This window comes from Channa argus, chromosome 15 (assembly GCF_033026475.1).
Source record: "Channa argus isolate prfri chromosome 15, Channa argus male v1.0, whole genome shotgun sequence".
Classification (NCBI taxonomy): domain Eukaryota; kingdom Metazoa; phylum Chordata; class Actinopteri; order Anabantiformes; family Channidae; genus Channa; species Channa argus.
This window is the reverse complement of record NC_090211.1, coordinates 6,868,066-6,895,767: the sequence shown is the minus strand read 5'-3', so window position 1 is coordinate 6,895,767 and position 27,702 is coordinate 6,868,066. Positions and strand designations below refer to the sequence as shown.

Sequence of the window (27,702 nt, the reverse complement as noted above, 5' to 3'; positions counted from 1 at the left end):
GGTCAAATTTTCTGTTCTTCATGCTAAGCAGAGAGATGGTTAACAGATAAAATGAAATTTCAGGAGCTCGAGAAAAAACAAACTCTTAGTTCTATTGTGTGTATCTGTGTGTGTTCACAGCTAATGGAAAAAAAAATTAAAAACAATGAGAGGTTGGCTTTGCCCAGTCTGAATAATGTGTTTGTGTTCAGTGGGAAGGATTGGTCAGTGGGAGTGTACCATGAAAGAACCTTATAAAAGACATCATGGGCTTTCATGGTTTAAGTACATATTCTTCTGTTTAACTGTCCACCAGCTGGTCTGTCCGCTCTCTGTCAGTGCTGCTGAGTTTTCTCCTCCATCATGCTGGTTCGAGCTCTGCTTCAGACCTCGTTGGTTCTCTGGTTGGCTCAGCAAACTCTGCAAGGCGGTAAGATAATTAAGAATTACATAGGAAAGGACAGAACCCAAAACCATATCATACTTTTAAAAACTATGTTTTAAAATTTTTTTGTCAGAATTGAACTTATAGTTTTTAGTTTTTTTTAGCCATCTTCAACACTATGTCAGAAAAAAATACCAAAGTTAGCTTGTTAATTATTTTAATGGCATCTAATGCATAAACAGTACAATTTACATGTTTAAGTATTTGAAAATACTCTTGTTTATCTGATTTGATTGGTGGAGCTTTTAAAAACATAATTTCATTAAACTTTTTGGCTGAAAAATGCAACAATCATGTTAAAAAGATATCGATATAAAAAACAAAACTTAAAAAAAGTAAATGCTACACAAATCTTCTAATAAATCTGAATATGATATATTATAATATAAATCATCTATGTATTTATATTATGTTATGGGAGTATTGTCCTGATGAATTATTTGAAATATTCAGTGACAAATGGATTTTCTGAAAGAGCTTCTAATACTTTATATGACAAAAATGTGATTTGATACTGTCAGAACTCTTGGTGGAGCGATGATGTTGAGATGATCGTCCTCACTGACTCACTCTCACTCACTTGTTATATATCATGTCAGTGAGATTGAGGAAGAGGAAAGTACTGGACTATATGTTCCCTGCCATAAGTCCAGGGCCAAGTCCAAGTGGTTTTGATTATATGATTCCTTTGAACTGCAGCATGGCATGAAAAGGTGGCACGGGTGGGCAAAATTTGACAACCCATCGTGAGCAGAAATAACAGGCTCCACACACTCAATTTTGTCTCATCATCTGTTTCCATCAATAGATGTGCATTTCTCTATCCTTCTCAGACAGTTGTATAGTCCTGAAAGCCTCTCTTGAACCACTCAAAAATCTTTAAGGGATTCACGTATAGGCTATAGCCATCTATCCACTTTTCAAAGGCGTCACACTTCTGCTGCTAGTGAAGATGTTTGTTAAAGACCTCACATAAAACTTTACCAATAAATGGTTTACAATCCTGATATTTTCAACAACTTGTTTGGTATCTAAAGATGCCACTTGCTGTATTTGTATTTAAACCTATTTTTTCAGCATCTTTTTCATATTAGGGCACAATGTGCATTGAGTCAGCAATTGTTTTTACAATTAAATTTCACCTTTAACAAACTGTACTCTATGCTTTTGAGGCTATTTCAAGCACCAGCTTTATGTTTGTTATTTGTCAGGGGTAGGTGTTAAACCTCAAAGTGTATCCTGGGGGAGAGTGTTGCCAGCCAGAGGTATGTTTAGGTCCTAAACATTTATAGCTTCTTTTGACATGTAAATATTTTAATTACATTGAAAACTCTTTATGAATATATAATTCATAACTTTTAAAGGTCTACAGGCTGCTGACTATTGTTAGTTATGGTTATTTTAGCATGGGACACTAGCTAGGCTGACATTAGCTAATGTTAATATTAACTGATCAATTTAATAGTATTATTCTAGTTTATAGCAACAGACCAAATCTTCATTTCTACTGTGTACTGTGTACCACTGTGTATAGTAGAAATGACAATAAAAGCCACTTAATGTGACTTGACTTGACTTGACTTGATTGACTTGACTTTATGAAATTTAAATCTTGTTGAAACTCAAATCAGAGAACAAATGTTTTCTTTAAATGTTTCTTTCTTGAGGTGTTGGTCCAATTATTGGAGTAAAACCTGGAGGTAAGTGGCTTTGTTTCTTTACATGCAAGAAAGGTTAACTAACAACCAAAGAACTAATATGTGTAATAAAAAATTGGTAATGCCACAAAACCATGCTATTAATTACTTTCCTTGACTGATTTGTACCATCACGGCCAGGCTTGCAAGAAGAACAAAGAGGAGAGAACCATACATAACTTTCTACACTTAAACATTTATTATACTTAACACAAATTAAATAAGGATATTCTAAAGTATTAGTATTATCTGTAATGTCAGTATTATCTGTAATGGTCAAGTCAGTGTATGAATGTCTGTAAAATAAAGAACAAACCACAAAATGGCTGATATCATAAAAGAAAACTCTGTTCATTCTTAACTCTGAAATCTAAATCTGAGTTTAATATCTTGTGACATAAAGTACTTACTACCATTATCTCTACCAACCTCTAACTAATTCTTCCACGTCTCCAAGAGACTTAACCACCACAGGACCACAGGAGTTCAAGAGCACAGAAAATCTGAAACCAAGACTGTTTGTACTTTTTGTACTTTTGTACAGTTGCAGGCGCTCTTGGAGCACTGGGGAGCAGATATGGCAGCAAAGCAATGAAGACTGGAAGTATGTTCAAGTCTGTTAACCAAGTGAACTGCATGTTCTTATATTATATGTACTTTCACCTCAGATAATACATTTTTCTTTGATTTTAAAACATCTTAGTTGGACGTTATCCAGCAGCTCAGCTTGGTGTTGGTAAGTTGTCTAAAGGAGAAATTCAATACATGTTCATTTGTCACAGGCAGGGGTAGAGTACACTCACTTGTTGAGCCCAGATAAGAAAACAAAAATTACTGTCCTTTCATTGTTTTTATAGGGGGTTATAGAGCTCTTGGATTAGGAGGCAGAACTGGCCTGAAGCAAGGTGGATATGCCACCCCTGGAGCACATGGTACAGGAACATAACCTCATATAAAACTCTCACAGTCCGTTAACATTTTACAGATTTTTTTATTTTATTCTATCTTCCTTTAATATCTTATACATACTAATAATATGCTCTATGTGATTAATGACCTATCTTTCTTGTGATTGTAGGTGCCAGTCTGGGCACAGGGATGGCACTAGGGACAGGACTTACAAATGGATTGGGACTGGGCTTGGGCCATGGAGGAAAACATGGTAAGAGATAAGGAAGGAATGAAGATGACATCTACCAGTTGTTATAGAGATATTTATCATGTATTAACAAACTTGACTCCCTGGATGTGAAGTGTGAGTGTGTACAGCATATAATGTGCATGTTCTCGATCTTTAAAAGCAGAATTAAAAAATCTCAAGGACAGTAATACATTCTTGAGCATCAGGTAATTAGAATCATCAAGATAATTGTTAATTGTAAAATGTCCCGAAAGCCTTTTATTATCCCCATCTTCTACCTACAAGGAATTTAATTCTAAAAGAACATGCTATATTTCTTCCAGTGTCACTACGGATGTTTCACATGAGAGATGTCTGCACATTAAACTTTAACTACGGAGGCTTGAATAAAATCAGATTTATGAACAACATTGTGCCACTGACACAATGTCACAAATTTTATTTCTTTATGTTGAAGATTTTACGTAATCATTGTTGTCTTCCTGTTTGTGTCTTGTATTCAAGCCAAAAGGTTTATTGTCTACATTATTATACAAATTACACTGAAGCACTTAATCTTTGAAGAGTACAGTCTTGATCAATGTATTAGAAGAAGAACAAGAAGGCAAAGATAAAGGCAGATCTTTCATAAACCACTCGGTGTCAGTTGTTAAGACCTTTGTAAACAGAAAATATCTCTACTCTGTTCTTGTGACTTGCAGTTTATGGAGCGGGGCTTGGCACTTTGCCAGGTAGGTAATCATATGGTCTATTTAAGAATTTCCTTATGTTGTTTGCCCAAATGAGAGTATGCACAGTGAATTGGACTCTCCGGAAAACCAGTGCTTGTGCTTGTTACATAAATCTCAGCTAAGTGGCCGTCTGTTATTGTCTGTGAACGTGATTTATGGAATAGATTGCATCTTAGTGAATAAATTATGTGTCCTTGTAAAACAGAGAAAAATCCAGGGCACCACTGATGTAATCAGAGACTGATGTAATCAGAGTGCCTGTCAGATTTAAAAATGTGTTCCAAGTCCTCTGAACTTGGCTCTTTGTTTTCTTGTCAGGATATGGGGCCTTAGCTGGCATTGGTTATCATGGAACCCAGCCAGGTAAGAGATGAATGATGCCTTGCCTAAGGACTCATTATTTTCTTCCATTCAGCTCCGATTTTTATACCCAAGGGTTACAGTATGGACTTTTCTTCCGGCCTATTGGCCTTGTCACAAGCTCACACTTGTGCTGTCAGTCACGGGAAAACATCAGGTTTATTAGGTTTCACAAAAGAGACTGTGTTTGTTGATTGTGTTGGTGTCTTAGATTCACTGATGTCGAGTTCTCGTTTGCTTTTGTTCGCATGAATCCAAATTTAATGTAATAATTCCATCCGCTCCTCTCCTCTTTTTTTTTGGAAGCATCAAGATGCTTCAGCATATGCTGATGCTTTCCAAAATTTGTTTACTGTTGCATGAGTTCTGCAGCTCTCAATACCCCAACTTTAATCTGTGAGATCAAAGTTAATGACAGTTAATATCTTTAGACCATCTTATTCCTGTGGTTTAAAAAATAGTACAACCTAAATACCTTCTTACTACTACTTACTTAGATAATTAATCAACAATTATTCAATGAGACTGAGACTGCTCTTCCTGCTCTTATATTCTTTTCTACTGTCTGCTACATTATCGAATTACAATAAATGAGAATGCTCTAAAACATCATGGAAATAACTGGAACTCTCTGATTGGTTCATGAGCGAGACTCACTGAAAAACCTTAAGAAGCAAAAGTCTTTTCTCTGGTGCCAGTGCTAATCTCTTAATGGATTCAAGACATCGACAACACCTTTTAGATTTTATTTGTGCTATATCGCCAATTAATTGCTAGTTGATGCTCCAAAATACTAATTAACAACTTCATTACGATAAGATTATGATGAAACTCTGTATTTTACTCCATAAAATGTGTAATCAAATTTTAGGTAATCTTAAAACATTCTGCTCAGTTATATGATTTTATTAGCCAGAAAATGATAATATTTATGCTCAAACATGATTTCTTTTAGGGGTGAATAAGCTTATTGTAAGCTACGACATTATTTAATTTTAAAACATCTATTACCTTATTCTGGACATTGTACTCCTACTGGTTTGCAGTGACTGGGCTATAGTAACCATCTCCATGATAAATATGTCAGAGTTGTAAAAGTGGAATTATTTCAACTTACTCACTTTTTAAATTTTTGGTGTGTGCCCAAGGTTTCTACTTTCCTGTCTGTGTTTTATAAGCTTTGTCAATCCATTGTATTTGTCACACACCACAGCTTTCTGATTTAGGTGGTGTGTTTGTTAATTTCAACATATTCAGATGGCATACTTTATGTGTTCAGATCATCACTCAATGAAAAGTACAGTGTTCTTCTAAAGCATGACCCTAATCACGTGTTGTCTTCTTCTTCTTCCTAATTATGGTGATGGTGACAGTGGAGTTTGTATTTTTGCAATTTCATCTTGAATAGTCCTTGTTTAAGTGCTGATTACTTTATGGAGGAAGTGTTATAGTGTATTACATGCTACGGTACACTCACGAACTGTGGCATACTCTTCCAAGAGCATTACAGTAAATTTTTTTTGCCACTGCGCCACTTCCATATCTATCCTGAAAGACACACTCTTACCTCTGAGTTACCGAAAGGTCATGAATGCATGATATGATATTTCTCTGCCAGGTGTGTCTGCAGCAGATTTTGGTGGACCTGAGCTGGCCAGTCTGGGCCAAGCTGTTCAAGATCTGAAGAGAGAAAAGAGCAGAGAACTTGGTTTCTTGTATGGAAACAGAGACAGAACTCTGAAACCTCAAGTGCCAATGGAAAGGGGCATTAGTTCTGGTCCTTCTACATCTGAATTACAGGCAGGGGTCAAACACCTAGATCAACTAGTAAATTCATCAAGTCTTGGATCTACAGTACCTCTTGATGTTTCACATGTACAGGGAAGGAAAAGTTTTGAGCCCAAAGTCTTGAAAAGAAAGAGCATCGTAGATAATGGAGCTACACTGACAGCTGGACATGTAATTGGACAACTGCCCCTTATAAAAGACAACATCAGAACAATGACTTCTGCTTCCTCTCAGATGCAGAGTGCAATTCAGCAAAATGTGCAAGCCCCAAACTGTGCATGTACTACCGATCTGTCAGATGTTCTGGAAATCAATCGGCAAGAGCTTTTGGGTTCAGAAACACAGAGAACACAAAGTTTTGGGTCTCACCCTCATCTTAACAAAGACAACAAACATCTTGGCTGCAATACTCTACAAGCAAAAGGAGAGAAACCCTATTCACTGACTCATTCAAATACTCAAGATTTCAGAAGTCATACATCATCTCTCCCAAGGGGAAGCAGAAACTATTTGTCTACTGTAGCAGACAGACAGGTTGTCAAAAACCTCGGGCTTGTGGCCAAAGACAGAAATAGGTTTAGATTCCGTGGGACTGTTGTTGTAGAAAAGCACAGTCATGATTCTCTAAATCTTAATTTGCAAGGAAGGAGGAGCTATGAACCACATTTTGCTGTTGCAAGTGGAACCCAGGGTTTAGGCATTTCCTCAGTAGAAAGACAGGGCGCTAAAGGTTTTACTGCTGACGATGATGAGGCAAAGCACTATTTGCACACTGAACATGGTGTCATTGAGCCAAAGGCTCTCAGTATTCCAGGGCAGACTGGCAGGAATAACCAAGCAACAAGTAAGAGCAAAGCTTTGTCCCTTTTCATCTAAATGTTTTTTTTTTTCACATTTTTCTACTTTTTCATAACTCCCTATGCTATCAGTTATCCCGTTGGGTGACTTCAAAATAGATACAAATCATTTGTCTCAGAATACCCCCCACCCCTATCTTTTTCTTTTCCTTTAGATTTATTTAGTTGTGTGATCTGACTCTTGATAGCTGTTGGACAACAAGCTCTGGTCTGATTAAGTCTTTAAAAATTAGATTTTTTATTTTATTTGTCCTTTTGGTTTATCCTGTGAGTTCAGGGTGTCAAAAGCGGATCATTTGACCCCATGCTGATTTGGCACAACCCTTCCTGACGTAACCCTCCCCAATTTGTACCAGGCTTCGGACCGGTGCTGTGCAGCTTGGGATCTGGGTGGGCTGTTGGGGGTTGAGTGTCTTGCCCAGGGACACTTCAACATGTTGTCAGGAAGAGGGGGTGGGCGAATCTTATGGTCGTTAGGCAGCCACTTTACCCACTGAGCCAATGCCGCCACTATTAAGTCTTGGTTCTAAATTTTCTAACTCTTGTGGTTACTGAAACCAATTGTAGCATTGTGGTACAGGGTAAATCATTTAACCTGTAGACAAAACACAGCATATTTTACAGTTGTTTGGCTAATAATACACAATCCAAACAAATTAACACAAAAAATATATGGATATGTCACAAACCAACAAAGTGAACTCTTAAGGTATATGCAGCTTTAAGTCTTTGTAATTGTTTTATTTTTCTGGCCCTGTAGATTGTACTGATTACACTCACTGCTTCCAAAAATCTAAAAGTTTTTTAAAAGCTTAAAAGTTTGTTTTTATCTTTCATGTATAAAGGTCAAGAATGTCTTGCATTTGAATGCATCCTGGGTGCGTGTGGCTCCTGATTTTACTAAATCACATGCTGGAAGGTGTTTGAGTTCTGAAAGAGTTTTTTGTTATTTTAGTTTTTCCAGTTGTCACATACTGGTATTTTGAAGGTTTGACATTTGTGGTAAAGGTACTAAAAACCATTGAAACGATACAGAAAATGTATTTTTTATATGTCTTTGTTCTGCTATCAGCTTTCTCTGTCAAACACACTTAACATTTACTCTATTTTAAGAACACAATTTTCCCCAAATTTTTTTACGTTGGGTATATGTATTGACAACGATTGAAACTTTACGCTGATTATGATATTGGATTGTGATACTACTTTCAGCTAAAAGCTACACTGTACAATTTATCCCTAAAAATGTGGGTATTAAAAATTTAGACATCATGTCAAATCATGTTTTTCCCTCCAGCGTTAGTAAATAACAGATGACTTTGCTGAACTTGTGTTGATTTTCTCCACAGGTTATATTGGTGGAGCAGGAAACTATCCGGGAGCAAGCCTGGGTACTGGGGCCTATGGACCAGGTGATGCTGGGCACTGACCATTAACACAAGCCCTAATACATAGAGATGTAGACATGTATATATTTACACAACCCATGGTAAAGATGTTCCATGCACTCTCCACAGGTTTGGGCCGGGGAGCTTACCTGGGTGGTGCAGCTGGAAAACATGGAGGTAAGAACATACATTTTCCTTTATTATACTTGTTTTTTTTGGGGGGGGGGTGATTAGGAGATTAATATGCCTGGATGGAGTTTTTCTTTTCTTCCTTGCCCTAACTCTTGCCTGTTTTTAAAATAAATCTTAGCTGCTGCACTTGGACAAGGTGGATATCCCCAGAGTGCTGCAGGGATTTCAAATGGTGAGCCCTTGAATAATTGTTTGATCTTTTTGTACTTGCATCTTTTCTCCAGCCTATTCTGTCTCAGACATTTTCATTCAGTATGAATTGTTTCACATTTTGGGAAATATGCTTATTTGCTGTTTAGCAAGGTATGACCTTATATGACCTTAAATTTACATACTGCCTGATGTAGCTTTATATTTAGAGTTATAGCTTAAAAGAATCACCATTTGCCCCTCATTATTTAAAATATGAATAGAGACATGCCCTCACAGTAGACCATGTGTTCAGAAAGTCAGATGTCACTCTGCTTTCCCTTGTGAGTCAATCATTTGCTTCTGAGTCTTACTAGAATAAATAAGCTGTCACGCTTTGTCAAAATCACACAAGAAACTCCAAGTGAGTGCTATCAAATAATTACTAGTGATAGCTTTAGAGACAGCCATGTTTCACATTTGTTCAGGGCTGAATGACATTTACTTTGTTCAGTGAATGCAAAAATATTCACAGTCAGTGTATCCTATACCCTGTGTTTAAATTTGTGTTACCACAGGCTATGGTGAGGGAGCAACAGGATACCTGGGTGCTGTAGCAGGCAATGGCTTTGGTAAGTGACAACTAATCAGTGCATGCAGAAAAATGAGAAATTCTAATGCCATCAGTCATACTGTGTGCTGTGAGTTACAGAAAGCAAAATAGAAGAAGCAAAACCTTGAAATGTAACTAACCTGCCAACAATGACTAAAGATCATTCGTAATTCAGTTTAGTGTGTAAATCTATGACGATATGCAGTTAACACAGGCTGTATTTAGTGTTTTACTTTGTTCTATTCTTCCTGTAGGTGGAGACACGGGTGGAAAAACTTTGTCTACAGGTACATCCTGTAAAATGTAACACATACTGATTCTGAATAGAAAACATTTATTTACAATATTTTTAATATAAATATTATTTCAATATATTTTCTGTAAACAGGTTATGGAAATGGTTACGGTGATGGCTATGAAGCTGGTAAGTCCCGTGTAAAAAAGGCAGAGAAAGGCGATTACTCAGTCTATGTAAAGAGTCAAAGACTCTCAGACATAATTATAATGCTAATTAGAACTATGTTTCAGGGCTTGGTTACCCTGCAGAGTTAGCTGATGGTGCTGAGAACAAAGCAGGGAAGAGTGAAGGTAAAACATTTTGAGGAGTTACAGTATATCCTGCTCCTCCTGTAGGAGGTGATGGCACTAACCTGTATTTTCTAAAACCTGCAACAACTGAAAAATAAGAGGCCATGAGGGCTAAACACTTCCTCTGCTGAAGACATCCAGTGTGGTCTTTTATCCACTGGGTGTAGCTATTGTCTGTTATTTGTAGAGGCTGTCCACTGTAATTTGGCAGTTTCTGATTTCCTGCTTCTGAAACTCAGAGGTTTCATGTGAATCACTTAAGGAAGACATAGTGTCTGACCCACAAGTTTATATGTTTTCGTATTTTTTTCAGCCCTCAGTAATGGAGGCTATGCTGGACAGGTCCAGGGGGCATTAGGTAAGAGATTTTATAATAGACCTAAATCAGAGATGACACTGTATGTTCTTCAGGATGAAATACACATTAAAATACTAAATGGAAATTCAAGAATTACTACACCAAGTCTTCACCGTTTTACTCACATAAACGATCCTACTAGTATACAAAGATAATGCTAATTAACAGTTGTGCTCCGAGCTGCAAGATGTAATAGTGTAAGATAGTTTAAAGGACCGGGAATTAATCTAATAAATAGCAGCTAATTTAAAAAATAATACAGCAATAAAAAAATCTGTATATCTCCCTTATCTCTGTTTAATATTTAAATCAAGCCAGTAGTTACTTCTTGGAAAACCACTGTATTGATACAACAATCAAACTAGAAGAAGAAAGAAGAAAAAAATAGCCCCAAATTCACCAAGAAGAGCTCTGTATGTACATTTTCCATTTTCCATTTAAAAGTTTGTCACTGAAGCCCCTCTTGTCTTCTTTCAGGAGCACTTGGTACAGGAGTGGAATCAACTGGTGGGAAATATGGTGAGCAATGCTGACGGGACCTTGTCCATCTGTCATGTTATTACTCAGGCATCTATCAGTGTGGCTTTCCATAGATGACTCAGACTTGACTAGTGGCTAGCACAGAGTTCGTTAATAGCTGATGCATTCTTTGATGGCAGAGAAGACATATAGAAGAGACAGAGAAGTCATAGTGACAATCTCACAATTATTTTCCTGCAGTAGGAGGAGCTGGTCAGGTGCCTTATGGTAATGCTCCGATGATTCCTGGACTGGAAGGTAGGACGTGCATGTGAATTTACAAACATAATCTTTGTATACTATATACTATATACTATTTATACTATATGTACTTGTTGTAGTAAGTACGTTTGTAGTAAACATCAAACATTAAATATGCTAATCTCAGAATCTCTCTTGAATCAGAAAATCAAAGTGACCCTGCATAAATTGTTTTTTTGCTTTTTTTAAATTGAATTTAAGTGACCAGATAAAACCCAACTTAAAATCCAAATTACAAATGTTCACAAACATTATATTCTTTTCACTGTGTTAGATCCTGTTAGTGAATCAGAACTTCACAGCTGCAGCAACAGTTTAATACTCAAGTTTACACAGATTTAAGAAACTTGTCATGCTCTTAGGTGTTGATACCCGTATCCTGTTCGACAGCCTAGGTTTTATGCTGAAAGCACTAAAACCACCAACAAATATGGTTAGAACAAATGACTACGTGTGAGAAAACATGTGATGGAAAATGTTCTGTGGAGTGTGGTCTGTATAAATCTACCAATCTACCAGTCCCACTGAGGTTGGAACCCACAGTCAAGCAGATAATAGCATTAATAACAAAACTAAAAGGGCTTTGCTTGTATGGGAACACAAAGATTAAGCAAAGTTATCCAAAATGTCCTTTAAGTTTTTCACTTGTCATAATTTCAAGCACAGATATTAGATTCCCCATCAACAATATTTCCCATCTTTACATCAGTTATCCTTCTGGTGATCTGGGCTCTGTGTGATTAAAGCTCTTTGTGTTCTATCTGTTACACATTTCTCTCTAACATGACTCTATAATGTTATCCCTGTTGTAATTTATATGTACTTATAATGATATGAATCTGTTTTGGCTCAGGAGCTGGTGCCAGATATGGGCCTCAGCAAACAGGTGAATTTGTATGTACTCTTTCACTAAGAGAAATACAGACACATATAGGGAGTTCTATCTCACTATACTTGTGTGGACACTGATTGACATAATACATTCTATATCCATTACACTAACCTTTACAATCACAACTGTGCCTAACACCAAACCAGACCTTGACCCTAACCTAACTCTAACCTTAAAGGCACTTTATGTCATTTTTATAAAACATTTTTAAATGTAGCTTACTGCTTGTCGTGTTCAGTGTCATGGGGGAGCTGAGCTTTTCCCAGCTGTCATATGGCGAGAGGTGCTCTGCCAGTATTGCAGATATATTCACTTACAAAGGTTTTTGAGTAAGCCTCACCCTTCTAACCAGTAAAAAAGGTTAACCCATCTGTGACTATGGCAAGCCTTTTAAACACTGACCAGGTAGACAGGCAGTTTATTGACTAGTCAGAAGAGTCATGGACCTAAATGGGAAAACAAATTTAAGATATTTACAATTCAATTCTGACTATTAATGTAATGTGAATTCTAGATACATCTTTAATTACATTGTAAATAGTCAAAATTCAATTTATAGATATCCAAAATGGCTACACCGGTTAAGCATTTATTAGATATCTGTAATATATTTTTGAATAGTCAAGACAGAGTAAATGTGACAAGTCAAATAATTGTAGATATTTTAAACGTTCATTCTAAATAGTCAGAATGCAGTTATAGATATCTTGTATTATAAATTTGACCAGACACAATCTAATTTTAACTAGTCAAAATGCAGTTCTTGTTATCTATAATGTATTTATGGATATTCAACAGAAAACTGTTAGATGTTAAATAGGCTTTCCTTTTATACATACATACGTTCACAGACAAATCCTTTGACACAATGTTCTAGCCCTCTACTGTAAGTATTTCAGTTAGGGCAGTCCATTAAATTTAGAGTTACAAAGGTGGTTGCACAAACCTGACAGTTATGTATATTTTAGTACTGATATATCTTGCATTGATTAATTTCACTTAGCTGCAAACAGCAAGCTACTCCTGAAGTCCAAAATCAATAAATCCAAAGATAAATTTATTTCTTGTATTTATCTTTCTGTAATTATTTTGTAAATGTTTGATAAGGTTACGGTGCACAGCTAGGAGCAGCTCAAGATATTCTGGGTAAGAAAGAAAACCCTAGACTTCCTCATTCATATTCTGCCTTTACCAACATTGGTCTTTCTGGTGATCTAATAGTAATGTCTTCTTGTATAATATTACAGTGACAGCATGTAGTGTTCTGCATATTTTACTTTGCCACAAATAGCTTGCATATCTAATTACTGTGCAGTTTTGCATGTGTCTAAATATCACCGAGCATTTAAATGTGCAATGTAAATGAATGAGACTAAAACAAATTGGTGAAAATTATTTTTGAGACATAAATCTCAATTGTGTCGCATGCTTTGACCATGTAGTTTTACTTATATTGATTGCATGAAAAATGTACAACTGCATGCATTATGGATTATTTTCCACTAACCAGTATAGACTCTTGGCTAAATGCACAAATTAAAGTGAAAAACATAGAACTGGGTTGATCCTTTCACAGGAGAGCAGGCTGGCAAATATGGCGTAGAGACCAGTGCCCTGGGAAATGGATACAAAGGTGAGATTAAAAGTTTTACAATGGGGTCCTTTAAGATCCAATTCGCTAACAAATCCACTTGATACATTCTTATTAAAAATAAACTTTATATATTAAAAATTTTTTTTAAGGCAAACACGAATTGGGAAGTTCCACTGCTTTAGCGGACATTTGGTTGCATTCAAGTGTTTGCCATTAATCAGCTTTTCCTGATTTAATATGTTTGTGTTCTTTCCCATGCCCTCTTTGTCTCTGTCTTTAAACAGGCTAATTCAAATTACCTGGACTACTTCAGGTTCATAATTTCCATATTGTGTTTAGTGTAATGTTGGTTAAAGCTTTTTGTTTCACTCTATGCTGTCCTGCTGTGTTGTTTGATTTGTCTTATGTCATTCATTTTTTCTAACCCCTTTCTTTTTCTTTGGACAAGTCACCAATGTCTTTTTGTTTTTATGGTCAAAACCCCTGTTCTACCAGTCCTATTCTGTTAATGTCCAAAACATAAAACAAAGAGAAGTGCAAGAAAGATGTTCCTGTGTTTTCACTGATTAAATATGAAAATAAATAATGTACTGTTTTAATCAAATAAATTATCTCAAATGTTGCTAAAAAGAAGCTACTGAGTGCTATTTACCTGAATGCACTGCTCTCTTCACTTGCGTCATTGAAGCCTCATGCACACACAGGAAGTTTCACCACTTCCTTTTACAAGTTTAGCAGCACTGCCTAAGACAAACAGCACCCAAATCAAAACTGAAAGATATAAGATGAAACACAAATACTAGAAACTGCTCAGTTATTCTGTTTTTTATTGTGGCAAAAAAACACCATATCAAAAAGCCGCAAAATGGTGATGTGGTTCTAATCCATAAAACAGATTACTACACATAATATGCCCCATATGTTATATTTCTGAAAGCCTTGGCAATAATCATACACTAAACACTTTGCAGAAACTGTAAACTATGCAGCTGCAAACTAAAAACATATTTGTAAAATAAACTGAAACAAAATCTGAATATATAAGGAAGATTTTGTATGTGGTATATCACTCAGTTATGGATAAACCCATTAAAATGATTTTGTAATGTTCATATTTAAACATCAGTAAAGTCATACACAAATTGTTTACAGTAGGTTTGACTTTGCAGTAAGATTGGTTGTCTGTGGACTCGAATCATCCACAAACACACCCATTTTCATCAAAATGGTTTTTGGAACACGGTGGGCATGACGTGACACATAAAGCCTCTGCAGATTTTGACTCATAGGTGAAGGTTTATAGTCTATGCATAAATCTCCGCTTAGACTTGGAGCACATTTCACCTCCAATTTAAAGAACAGTCGTCCATGCTGTAGAGCACAGACATCCTCTTTAACTCCCGCAGACAGATCTTGCTCACAATTTCCCAACAGATCGTCATCCCAGTTGTTGTCTTGATCCCACACTTCAAATCTCACTTTGTGTGATGACAAATCTTTTGCGCCTAAGTCGACGACCGTGTTCCAGTGTGGGTCGTTGTTATTGGTAATGACAGGAGAACGCTGGACCATCACTTCATTCAAAAATACCTTTACGTAGCCATCTGTGGCTGTGCTGTGGTCTCCCCAAAGACCAGTTGCCCGTTGTACAGTTATGATGACTCGTGCCATGCCCTTACGGGTCGGGCAGCAGTCTTGGTTTACAGCGGGGTCATTGTGGCATTGGCAGACACAGGAATCCTTTGAGTCGCTCTTTATACCGGCCTGACAGTGACTACTGCAGTTCTTCCACAGGCCTTTCTCCAAAATATAATGGCTAATGGCTGAGCGCAGGTTTTTCCGGACAGGGTCGTTTGTAGGTAGTAACTCATGAAGTGACTCCAGGGAATATGAGAGTATGTCCGGATTCTGTGGTACAGTATTCAGCCATTCTTTGTAGGCTGATGGATTTTTGTCAGCAGAGAACAGAAGATCTGGCTCTGTGGTGTGGCCCCCTTTTATTTCTGTGAACCTGTAGAAAAGACAGATATTTCAACAAATGAGCCAATTTGGCTTTTTTGGTTGTGAAAATAATCATTTTCAGACAGTATTTAGTCAAAGTGTGACAACATATAGGTGGAAGTGTTCTGTACCTGTCATTGAAGGTGCTTGAGAAGGATGTCTTACTTTCTGTCTTTTCACTGTCCTTTTGGCAGTGTTTTGATTGAGTTTTTATTGTGACTTTCATGCTGACGGACGCTTCAGCTTCTAGGCACATCTGTATCTCTTCCACACTGAGGCCCTGCATGCTGGCCTGGCACTGCCGGATGCTGGTCACCGATTGTACACTTCCTCCCAGTTTCACCTGAATTGAAATGATATTTTAACAATTTCTTTTTTTAATATTTGTTATTTCTATCAAATTGCTTTTTGTTTTCATTCACCTTAGTGATGTAATGGGTCCCAAAGTAGTCAATCAGTTTATAAAATCGTTGCTTGTATTCTGTGCTGTAGGTTTTTGGGAGCCGTTTTACTGCTTGTCTGAATTCTTTGTGCATCCTTGGTGTGCTGGATACTCTATAGCTATTTTCAGTGAGAAAAAGGAAAGAGGAACGAGACCAGCGTAAATTAATTGTATAACAATATTACATCTACAGTATTTTCACTGTAACAGTGTGGAGATAAGTTTCATTGTTATATTCTTACCTGTAGTATTCACAGAACATGCTTTGACTTGTGAAGCTAAACTTATCATTCTTTGTTTTTCCCATGGAATATTCTGCAAGTTTCGAATGTGTACCAGCTAGCATTGCTGAGCCGCTTTTTTCACCAACATTTACATCCAGATTGGCCTGCCAGTTGTTTTCCACTGAAGATGTGCTGGAACTGACTAGAGACTCACTAGATCGATGCAGTGCACTGGCCACTTTCATGCTGCAGGACTGTTTAGGTCTCCAATCCACCACTGACAAGGGGAGCTTTTGCTTTTTGTTCTCTAGATATGGGTTGCTACACAGGGTACATGTTTTGTCCTTGCGTTTCCACTGATTCATGTCGATCACATAGGCCCCCTTACGTTCCAATTTGGTGATGTCGAAGCCTTCCCCAGCCAAAGAGGTACCTGGTGCAAATTCTGCCTCCAGGCACTGTTTGGGTGTCCCTTCTGTACATGACTGAAATGTACACTGAGGAAGGGACAGCATAAGACTGGCACAGAGGCAAATATTCAGAAGCATGCTCTCAAGTTGGATGCAAACGGTGGAGACAAATTAATGTTGTTTTCTAAAAAAATTAAAACAAACAAATGAAAACATTTATAAATAAATGAATTAAAAGGAATTAATTACTACAACTTTACAACTTTACTGAATGTATGGTAATTCTATAACTCCTTAAAGGAGTGTTTGGCCAAACAGAAAACGGTATTTCTTATATATATAATGTCTTTGTAAATCTGTGTTTTGCCCGTTTTACTTCCTCACATCTTAAATGCTTTGATTTGTTTTGTGAGTAAATCAGTCATTTGTTTTATACCTCTTAAGCCATAACTCTTCTGGTCAATTTCATACTTTATATCAAGACTATGTGATGGCTGTGGGTAAGATTTTTAATTGTTTTTTAATTTACCCTATAAATCAACAGGTTTTACTTACAGCCTAATTCTGTAGCTCATTCAATGCTGAAAACTACTGTTCTCACAAATGTGGCAGAACTAACCAATGCCACAGAATAACTCAATGATACAACAGAGTTTATAATGTATTCTTAAAAATTTAAGATGATATTAAATAACCAACACATGTATGTTTAAAAAAGAAACAAATCTTTAAAAATTAGCATGTGAGTGTAGACTTACCTTTGTCTTGCCTATTCATGCTGTGCTGTGGAACTGACTGTGTGCATGAATATAACAGCAGTAGGTGTTGGTTAAGTGAGGTGACAGTGGTCTTTAAGAGCACATGGGGGGGGGGGGGGGGGAAACAAAACGCGGTTTCATCTATGTTAAGTAGAACCAGTAATGCAGGGGAGGAGTCAGTGGTCTATATACAAGCTCAAACAGGTAGCAAGAACATGAAAGTACAGCTGGCTTTCCAGTCAGTAAAGAATCAGAGACCACAAACCTATCATTTCTCTGAAGTGGTGGTGGACTGTGGCTATACAGGGCATCATCATAAGTTTATAATGGACTAATGATAAATTTCCCAAATATATTGCAAGCACAGAATAGATTTAGTTAGTATTGGTAATGGTTATCAATGATAAGTTGTCATTTAATTTAAGGGGGCCCTCCTTGAGAAGTAAATTCTAAAGCAACAGATACCAAAATATGAAACTGAAGTAAACTTCATTGGATTAAAATCATATTTCAGTAACTGCTGTACAGTTGCTGGCAAAATGTAAATAAAAAGAAATGGTTTTTTTTATTACTGTGCCAAATGAGGGCCAGGAGATAGCATTAAATATGTTTATGTGGCATTGTCCCTTTCCTATGTAGATTCCTCTGGTTCTCCCCCATCGGTGTATGAGTGTGTGTGTGATTGTGAGTGTGAATGAGTGAATGAGAAGCAGTGTAAAGCGCTTTGAGTACCAATAGGTAGAAAAGTGCTTTATAAGTGCAGACCATTTAGCAAATGCTTTAACATTTTATGTTGAAAATTGATGTTCCCAAGATGTTGAATACATATTTTTGATGAGTGATAAATCTTGCCCCCTCCTTTCTTCCATTTGCTTTTTTTTTTATACCAAATCATGATTCTGGCCTGTTGTTGAGTTACGCAGAGCAATACAACACACACCCACAATGGCATGGAAAATATTAGCAAGAGGTGCCTGCCTGAAACATTAAAAGCAATAGTGTTTATATAGTATTTTAAAGTAAAACCAACAAAATAAAGATATTCGTAACTTTTCATAGATTTGTGAAAAAACTTAAGAGTTACTGGTAAAAAAAAATAATTGTGATGCATGTGGAGATTGATTCATTTCTAGACCTGCAGTTTTATATGTTAACAGATGTATTCTGCAAGAATTACTGCAATGTGGCAAAATCTGACAATGATCTCTACTAGTCATTCACATATTTAATATATTAGATGACTAACTGTGACATACATCACAGAACTTCATTAATAACGATGTTAAAAGTAGATGTTACCAGTCTTGAGTTAAGTTTGACCAATATAAATTCACACACGCGAATATGTCACTAGAAATTACCGGTTTCACATTGATAAAGCTTTTTCCCTGGTGGTCGGGCGTTCGCGCCCGCTCTTCCCGACCACATGTCGAAGTGTCCCTGTGCAAGACACTGAACCACCAACAGCCCATCCCCATCTCCAGCCGTGCCGTGCCGGTCCCAAGCCCTTGTATAAAATTGGGGAGGGTTGCGTCAAAAAGGGCATCCGGGGTAAAAGCTTCGCCAGATCAACCTGCGGACAAATGATCCGCTGTGGCGACACTGAACTCACGGGATAAACCGAAAAGACACAAAAAACGTGCTCGGACATATTGTATTGAAGACAGCTATAGTTTACTGTTGGCATTTTACGCAGCCATGCAGCATCAAGCAAAACTCAGTGAACAAGAACGAGGGCGGATGTTGAAAGAGATCGACTTCAAAGTAAAATAAACCCTTTGAACTGTATTTAATAGTGTGTTTTGAAAACAAGGCAGGATTATCAACCAGGAAAATTAATAATCAAAAGTGCCCAGCATTACAATACATTTTGCTGATTCTGGTCTTGAGATCTTGTAAAGGGTCACTGATTTAATCTAGATAATCTAATCCAATCTAATCTAATCCAGATTTGAAAAATCGAATGGATTTTGATTGGGAAATTTGAAACACAAATTCTAGAAAATGCTCAGTTATTCTGTTTTAATTGTGGCAAAACAAACATCATATCAAAAAGCCACAAAATAATGATGTGGTTCTAATCTGTAAGACAGACTACTACACATAATATGCCCCATATGTTATATTTCTGAAAGCCTTGGCAATAATCATACACTTAACACTGTTCAGAAACTGTAGACTATGCAACTGCAAGCTAAAAACATAAATGTAAAATAAATTGAAACAAAATCTGAATATATAAGGAAATTTTAACACGTAAGAATACCTAAGTTGTATATCACTCAGTTATGGATAAACCCATTACAATTATTTTGTAATGTTCACATTTAAACATCAGTAAAGTCAAACACAAATTATTTACAGTAGGTTTGAATTTGCAGTAAGATTGGTTGTCTGTGGAATCGATTCATCCACAAACACACCCATTTTCATCAAAATGGTTTTTGGAATACGGTGGGCATGACGTGACACATATAGCCTCTGCAGATTTTGACTCATAGGTGAAGGTTTATAGTCTATGCATAAATTTCCGCTTAGACTTGGAGCACATTTCACCTCCAATTTAAAGAACAGTCGTCCATGCTGTAGAGCACATACATCCTCTTTAACTCCCGCAGACAGATCTTGCACACAATTTCCCAACAGATCGTCATCCCAGTTGTTGTCTTGATCCCACACTTCAAATCTCACTTTATGTGATGACAAATCTTTTGCGCCTAAGTCGACGACCGTGTTCCAGTGTGGGTTGTTGTTGTTGTTAATGACAGGAGAACGCTGGACCATCACTTCATTCAAAAATACCTTAACGTAGCCATCTGTGCTTGTGACGTAGTCTCCCCAAAGACCAGTTGCCCGTTGTACAGTTATGATGACTCGTGCCATGCCCTTACGGGTCGGGCAGCAGTCTTGGTTTACAGCGGGGTCATTGTGGCATTGGCAGACACAGGAATCCTTTGAGTCGCTCTTTATACCGGCCTGACAGTGACTACTGCAGTTCTTCCACAGGCCTTTCTCCAAAATATAATGGCTAATGGCTGAGCGCAGGTTTTTCCGGAGAGGGTTGTTTGTAGGTAGCAACTCATGAAGTGACTCCAGGGAGTATGAGACTATGTCCGGATTCTGTGCTATAGTATTCAGCCATTCTTTGTAGGCTGATGGATTTTTGTTAGCAGAAAACAGAAGATCTGGCTCTATGCTATGGCCTCCCTTTATTTCTGTGAACCTGTAGAAAAAACAGATATTTAGACAAATGAGCCAATCTGGCTTTTCTGGTTGTGAAAATAATCATTTTCAGACAGTATTTAGTCAAAGTGTGACAACATATAGGTGGAAGTGTTCTGTACCTGTCATTGAAGGTGCCTGAGAAGGATGTCTTACTTTCTGTCTTTTCACTGTCCTTTTGGCAGTGTTTTGATTGAGTTTTTACTGTGACTTTCATGGTGACGGACGCTTCAGCTTCTAGGCACATCTGTATCTCTTCCACACTGAGGCCCTGCATGCTGGCCTGGCACTGCCTGATGCTGGTCACTGATTGTACACTTCCTCCCAGGTTCACCTGAATTGAAATGATATTTTAACAATATTTCTTTTTTCAATATTTGTTATTTCTATCAAATTGCTTTTTGTTTTCATTCACCTTAGTGATGTAATGGGTCCCAAAGTAGTCAATCAGTTTATAATATTGTTGCTTGTATTCTGGGCTGTAGGTTTTTGGGAGCTGTTTTAATGTATGTCTGAATTCTTTGTGCATCCTTGGTGTGCTGGATACTCTATAGCTATTTTCAGTGAGAAAAAGGAAAGAGGAACAAGACCAGCGTAAATTAATTGTATAACAATATTACATCTACAGTATTTTCACTGTAACAGTGTGGAGATAAGTTTCATTGTTATATTCTTACCTGTAGTATTCACAGAACATGCTTTGACTTGTGAAGCTAAACTTATCATTCTTTGTTTTTCCCATGGAATATTCTGCAAGTTTCGAATGTGTACCAGCTAGCATTGCTGAACCGCTTTTATCACCAACATTTACATCCAGATTGACCTGCCAGTTGTTTTCCACTGAAGATGTGCTGGAACTGACTAGAGACTCACTAGATCGATGCAGTGCACTGGCCACTTTCATGCTGCAGGACTGTTTAGCTCTCCAATCCACCACTGACAAGGGGAGCTTTTGCTTTTTGTTCTCTAGATATGTGTTGCTACACAGGGTACATGTTTTGTCTTTGCGTTTCCACCGATTCATGTCGATCACATAGGCCCCCTTACGTTCCAATTTAGTGATGTCGAAGCCTTCCCCAGCCAAAGAGGTACCTGGTGCAAATTCTGCCTCCAGGCACTGTTTGGGTGTCCCTTCTGTACATGACTGAAATGTACACTGAGGAAGGGACAGCATAAGACTGGCACAGAGGCAAATATTCAGAAGCATGCTCTCAAGTTGGATGCAAACGGTGGAGACAAATTAATGTTGTTTTCTGAAAAATTAAAACAAACAATAAAAAAATGTATAAATAAAATAGTGATTAAAAGTAGATAATTACTACAACTTTACAACTTTGTCACTGGATTTACAGTAATCCTATCACTCCTTAAAGGAGTGTTTGGCCAAATAGAAAACGGTATATATATATATATATATATATATATATATATATATATATATATATATATATATATATATATATATAGAATATCTTTGTAAATCTGTGTTTTGCCTGAAGTCCATCCCCAGCTGTGCTGTGCTGGTCCAAGCCCAGTTGAAATTGGGGAGGGTTGCGTCAGGAAGGGCATCCCGCGTTAAAAACTGTGCCAAATCAACATGCGGACAATGATCCGCTGTGGCGCGCTGAACTCACGGGATAAGCCAAAAGGACAAAAAAAATTCTCTAATTTTAAATGATTTGCAAACCATTGCATTCACTTTTTATTTACATTTTAGATAATTTCCAAACTTTTCTGACAATGGCAATAGGAATAGTTTTGCTAATCAATAACCCACAGAAAGCCATACGTTTTTCAATAAAGTTTCAGAATTTTGGAAAATAAGAAAATCTGCATCACCTTTGTCTTGTTTGTTCACGCAGTGGCCATGACTCTTACTGTGGCATCAGAATCGAAATGTTGTGTTTTTAAAGACAAAGGAAGGACAAGGGTGGGAGGTGATGAAGGTATTGACCCTATAACGCTGTTGAGGTTAAACACTGTTGTGGGTAAACACTTTAATCACTGTCTTTCCCTTTTATGGTGATGTGCAGTTTACATAGGTGAGAAGACGTGACTTTTATTTCTGGGTAATCATAGTTAGTTTATTAAAAACTGCGATCTTTGGAGTGAGCCGCTTTTAGACAGTGTTTCGGCAGCAAATCCCAAATTTAGTTATTTATTTTAAGTCTAAGTGGCCATTTACTTTATTGAAACCATGTATTGCATCAGAGTTGCTTTATGATCATTTTCATATGCAGTATCTTAGTACCTCAAAGTAACAGAGCAGTACTAATCAACCCGACAAACAAGACATGGCACAAAACATAAAGTTACACACTGTAATACAACACACACCAACAAAAAAATGGAAAATATCAGCAAGAAGTGTGGGCCTGAAACATTAAAGGCAATAGTGTTTATATAGTATGTCAAAGTAAAACCAGCAAAATACAGAGATGAATAACTTTTAGCACATTTAAAAAAAAGAAACTTTAAAGTGCCTGCTGTAAAAATTAAAATGATAAGAGCTGGAATTAATAAAGAAATATATGTTATAATCACAAAGGAGAACAATATACTGGATAATTTAAGATTTTTTTTTTACTTCTCTGGAAGTCATTCTAAATTCATATCTGATAAAGGAATGATATTTGGCTTATTCTGAGAAGGGTCTTGTTTGTCACCCACTTGCAGATGTAGGCAGCTTACTGTGGCATCAGAATCGAAATGTTGTGTTTTTAAAGACAAAGGAAGGACAAGGGTGGGAGGTGATGAAGGTACTGACCATAAAATGCTGTTGAGGTTAAACACTGTTGTGGGTAAACACTTTAATCACTATCTTTCCCTTTTATGGTGATGTGCAGTTTACATAGGTGAGAAGACGTGACTTTGAGACTATTTCTTGGTAATCATAGCTAGTTTATTAAAAACTGTGATCTTTGGAGTGAGCCGCTTTGAGACAGTGTTTCGGCAGCAAATCCCAAATTCAGTTATTTATTTTAAGTCTAAGTGGCCATTTACTTTATTAAAACCATGTAATGCATCAGAGTTGCTTTATGATCATTTTCATATGCAGTATCTTGGTACCTCAAAGTAACAGAGCAGTACTAATCAACCCGACAAACAAGACATGGCACAAAACATAAAGTTACACACTGTAATACAACACACACCAACAACAAAATGGAAAATATCAGCAAGAAGTGTGGGCCTGAAACATTAAAAGCAATAGTGTTTATATAGTATGTCAAAGTAAAACCAACAAAATACAGAGATGAATAACTTTTAGCAGATTTTGTTTTAAACTTTAAAGTGCTGTAAAAATTAAAATGATGAGAGCTGGAATTAATAGAGAAAAAATATGTTTTAATCACAAAGGAGAACAATATACTGGATAATTTTTTTTACTTCACTGTAAGTCATTCTAAATTCATATCTGATAAAGGAATGATATTTGGCTTATTCTGAGAAGGGTTTTGTTTGTCACCCACTTGCAGATGTAGGCAGCTTCATGTCCAGGTCCACCCCACATTAAGGGGTGGGGGTGGAGGTAGTGTGAATTATCAGTTCCTGTGTTCTTGATAAATTTCTTCTCCTGTGTGCATATGTCAATACTGTGCAGTAAATATAACAAAATATAACCTATAAATTAAATGTTGTGTTGCTGGGAGTTAGAGGTCAAGCAGCACTTAGCACGTGTAAAATTTGAGCACTGCAAACAAGTTGTGATGCATGAGCAGAGTGACTCATTTCTAGACCTGCAGCTTTATATGTGAAACCCAGATGTATTCCGTAAGAACAATTGCACTGTTGCACAGTCTGACAATGATCTCTATTAGTCACTCACACACTTAATATTGTAGCGACCCACAGCTTATTGGAGCTAACATAATTGACTTAGCTAAGCTAAGCAGCTAGCTGGGGTGCTAGCGGGCTAACACAGGAGCAAACTTCACATAATGGCAGGCAGAAGAGAAAACACTTGTGCCCCAAACACCACACAACCCCAAGTTTCTCAAGCTGATTAACAGGAAGCAATGACCACAGAGCTCTTGGCTTTTTACAGCCATCCCGGCTGATAGCAATAGCTTAGTTTTATTTTTGGAGCACCCTCAACAACACTGGCCTGACACCGTGATCCTCACTCCTATACCCAGCACTCTCCCTCACGGTGCCGACCAACATACATACATCACACATATATCAGAACACACAGAACTACCTGTAATTCCCCCAGGTCTCACTGTACCAGCCCCCACACTAGTCCACTAGCTGGGCTGTTAGACAGCCCTCCTCTAAGAGGGTTCAGCATCCCCACAACCCCTTAGTCATTCCATAGCCCCACAACAAAGTCCCTTAACTGTCCCGGCTGGCGTCGAATACGCGCCGGTCTTTGCAGCGGGCCACCTACTGTGCCAGACTCAGTCCCGAGTCCATCATTGTCCATGTTGGCACTGGGAGTGGCCGTCAAAGGACTGTCCACGCCGACCCTCTCCATGGGTGCCCTGACCAGGTACTGCTGCAGCGGCCCTTCTGAGCAATGAGTGTGTCCTTTATGCCGTGTGCAGTCATCACAGCAGTGGACATGATACTCGGCTTCCTGGCAGCAGCCCAGTCAGTAGAGGCGTCGGTGCAGGCAGCGCATGGGGGACCAGGAGCTGCAGGTCGTCAACTCCCCCACCAGGTGCCCACCACCGCTGGTAAAGGACACCGTTGCAGAGCTCCAGGCCCCACTGGGAGTGAAGTATCTTGATCTCTGGTCCTCTGGCTGGCTGTTGTCGAGTCTCCAGCCAGCTCTGCACCTCATTCAGCACCAGATCTGCTTCTTAATGCTGCCGCAGTTGCTCTCTGCTGAACGGCTCCGACTCTCTTTCTGACGGTACCAGTGTCTCCGTTGCCTCTCCAGCCTATGTTGAGGATGTGAGCTGGGGAGCGGGGGTCTGAGTGGGGGTCTGACCGGTGGTTTCTGCGAGGCTGCTGGGGTGCGCAGGCCCTGGCTGCACCGCTCCCATGGCGTGTCTGTTGCCTCTCCTGCACAGCCTGGATAGCGGTCACCCTGTGCCCTGACCGACCGGGTCGGCCCGGTGCTTATCCGGCCCTCAGCACCTCCTCTGCACACTCTGGTTGTCTCATGGCCTCATCCAGCCAGGCAGACGTGTTGGTGAAGCTGCTCTGGTGCTAGCCCCCGCAGGAAAGAGTGGAGGCTGAGTTACTCTCGAGTTGCAGCTGGGAAGGTGGGGTAGCCACATTGGGTGTAGAGCTGCACGTGGGTGGCGAAAGCCCCCAGGCTCTCTCCCCCGTTTGTAGCAGACAGCTAGTTGTTCTCTGCTCTGCTTAGCGGCGGTCCTCTGCCCGAAGCGTCGGTTGAGAGCAGAAGTAATGGTTCGGAGCTCCAGACGATCTTCTAGGAATTCCCAAGATGTTGAATACATATTTTTGCTGAGTGATAAATCTTGGCCCCTCCTTTCTTCCATTTGCTTTTTTTTTTTATACCAAATCATGAATCTGGCCTGTTGTTGAGTTACGCAGACTAATACAACACACACCCACAATGGCATGGAAAATATTAGCAAGAGGTGCCTGCCTGAAACATTAAAAGCAATAGTGTTTATATAGTATTTTAAAGTAAAACCAACAAAATAAAGATATTAGTAACTTTTCACAGATTTGTGAAAAAATTTTTTAGAGTTACTGGTAAAAAATTGTGATGCATGTGTTGATTGATTCATTTCTAGACCTGCAGCTTTATATGTTAACAGATGTATTCTGCAAGAATTACTGCAATGTGGCAAAATCTGACAATGATCTCTACTAGTCATTCACATATTTAATATATTAGATGACTAACTGTGACATAAATCACAGACTTTCATTAATAACGATGTTAAAAGTAGATGTTACCCGTCTTGAGTTAAGTTTGACCAATATAAATTCACACACGCGAATATGTCCCTAGAAATGACCGGTTTCACATTGATAAATCTTTTTCCCTGGCCCGCTCTTCCCGACCACATGGGCAAGACACTGAACCACCAATAGCCCATCCCCATCTCCAGCCGTGCCGTGCAGGTTGCGTCAGGAAGGGCATCCGGCGTAAAAGCTGTGCCAGATCAACCTGCGGACAAATGATCCGCTGTGGCGACACTGAACTCCCTGGATAAGCCGAAAAGACAAAAAATGTTTCTCGGACATATTGTATTGAAGACAGCTATAGTTTACTGTTGGCATTTTACGCAGCCATGCAGCATCAAGCAAAACTCAGTGAACAAGAACGAGGGCGGATGTTGAAAGAGATCGACTTCAAAGTAAAATAAACCATTTGAACTGTATTTAATAGTGTGTTTTGAAATAAAAGGCAGGATTATCAACCAGGCATATTAATAATCAAAAGTGCCCAGCATTACAATACATTTTGTTGATGCTGGTCTTAAGATCTTGTAAAGGGTCACTGATTTAATCTAGATAATCTTATCTAATCCAGATTTGAAAAAATAGAATGGATTTTATCTGCTTGGATTTGATTTAGATTTGTACATTGAAAAGGTTTGACGAATTTGAAACAGCCATCATTATATTTTAAAGGCAAAAGTGTGTTTGTGTGTGTAATACTAGTAATAAAGGTTTAACAAATCTGGAAGTGGATCTTAAATTGGGTTAAGTTTTTAATAACATTGTCTAACACTCTTGTCTCTTGTGTTTAACACATGACTAGTTCAAAATGACTAGTTCAAAAACAGGCACTAGACCACTCTTTTGTTAACATCTTTGCTGTGTATATTATTAGATGTAAATATACTGTATACACACAAATAATGTAATTAGTGTATTTAGGGCAAATAATGTAATTATTGTAATTATTATAGTCTTGTTTAAAATAATTTTTTTGTGAAAATGTATACAATTTGCTTAGTACTTTTACTCGGGTAAAAGATTTGAATTGGTAATGTAGTGGAGTTTTTTTTTGTTTACTTTAGTATTAAGTTTTGTACCTCTACCCCCACTGTACTCAGTGTATCTTGCTGTGTTTCTGGTTGTGCAGCTGCAGACTGTTTAGAGTGACCATGCTGAACTTTGTGCTCCATGACACTATAAGACCACCAGTATTAATGTTGTGGCTCATCCATACACGAC

The 27,702-nt window shown here is 38.0% G+C and overlaps 3 protein-coding genes across 6 annotated transcripts; 1 reads left to right on the top strand and 2 right to left on the bottom strand.

The window, feature by feature from the left end:
* The first annotated feature begins 273 nt into the window (after window positions 1-273).
* On the top strand, window positions 274-14,239 carry LOC137099700 (uncharacterized). 4 transcript variants are annotated; one of them, XR_010910793.1, is made up of 24 exons: window positions 274-409; window positions 1,636-1,689; window positions 2,092-2,124; window positions 2,666-2,725; window positions 2,825-2,857; window positions 2,979-3,053; window positions 3,200-3,283; window positions 3,964-3,993; window positions 4,312-4,356; window positions 5,972-6,985; window positions 8,348-8,410; window positions 8,516-8,563; window positions 8,697-8,750; window positions 9,286-9,339; window positions 9,575-9,607; window positions 9,709-9,744; window positions 9,849-9,908; window positions 10,222-10,266; window positions 10,744-10,785; window positions 10,987-11,043; window positions 11,900-11,940; window positions 13,046-13,084; window positions 13,515-13,571; window positions 13,817-14,239. XR_010910793.1 is itself a non-coding variant. In XM_067476873.1 (24 exons), the coding sequence occupies exons 1-24, from the start codon at window positions 343-345 to the stop codon at window positions 13,819-13,821; spliced, it is 2,121 nt and encodes a 706-aa protein (XP_067332974.1). In that variant the 5' UTR covers window positions 274-342; the 3' UTR covers window positions 13,822-14,239. The 4 variants fall into 4 exon arrangements, 3 of the variants coding, with proteins under 3 accessions (XP_067332974.1, XP_067332976.1, XP_067332975.1); XM_067476873.1 differs by having other exon boundaries at window positions 11,900-11,932; XM_067476875.1 differs by lacking the exon at window positions 5,972-6,985 and having other exon boundaries at window positions 11,900-11,932.
* A 121-nt stretch (window positions 14,240-14,360) lies between these two features.
* On the bottom strand, window positions 14,361-18,614 carry LOC137099701 (perforin-1-like). Its single transcript, XM_067476876.1, has 5 exons — window positions 17,368-18,614; window positions 16,218-16,793; window positions 15,956-16,094; window positions 15,665-15,876; window positions 14,361-15,543 (listed from the first exon to the last, which is right to left on the bottom strand). The coding sequence occupies exons 2-5, from the start codon at window positions 16,745-16,747 to the stop codon at window positions 14,679-14,681; spliced, it is 1,746 nt and encodes a 581-aa protein (XP_067332977.1). The 5' UTR covers window positions 16,748-16,793; window positions 17,368-18,614; the 3' UTR covers window positions 14,361-14,678.
* A 642-nt stretch (window positions 18,615-19,256) lies between these two features.
* Window positions 19,257-27,112, bottom strand: LOC137099703 (perforin-1-like). The gene is made up of 5 exons (XM_067476877.1): window positions 22,429-27,112; window positions 21,267-21,842; window positions 21,005-21,143; window positions 20,712-20,923; window positions 19,257-20,590 (listed from the first exon to the last, which is right to left on the bottom strand). Exons 2-5 carry the CDS (start codon window positions 21,794-21,796, stop codon window positions 19,726-19,728), a joined length of 1,746 nt encoding a protein of 581 aa, XP_067332978.1. The 5' UTR covers window positions 21,797-21,842; window positions 22,429-27,112; the 3' UTR covers window positions 19,257-19,725.
* Window positions 27,113-27,702: the final 590 nt, after the last annotated feature.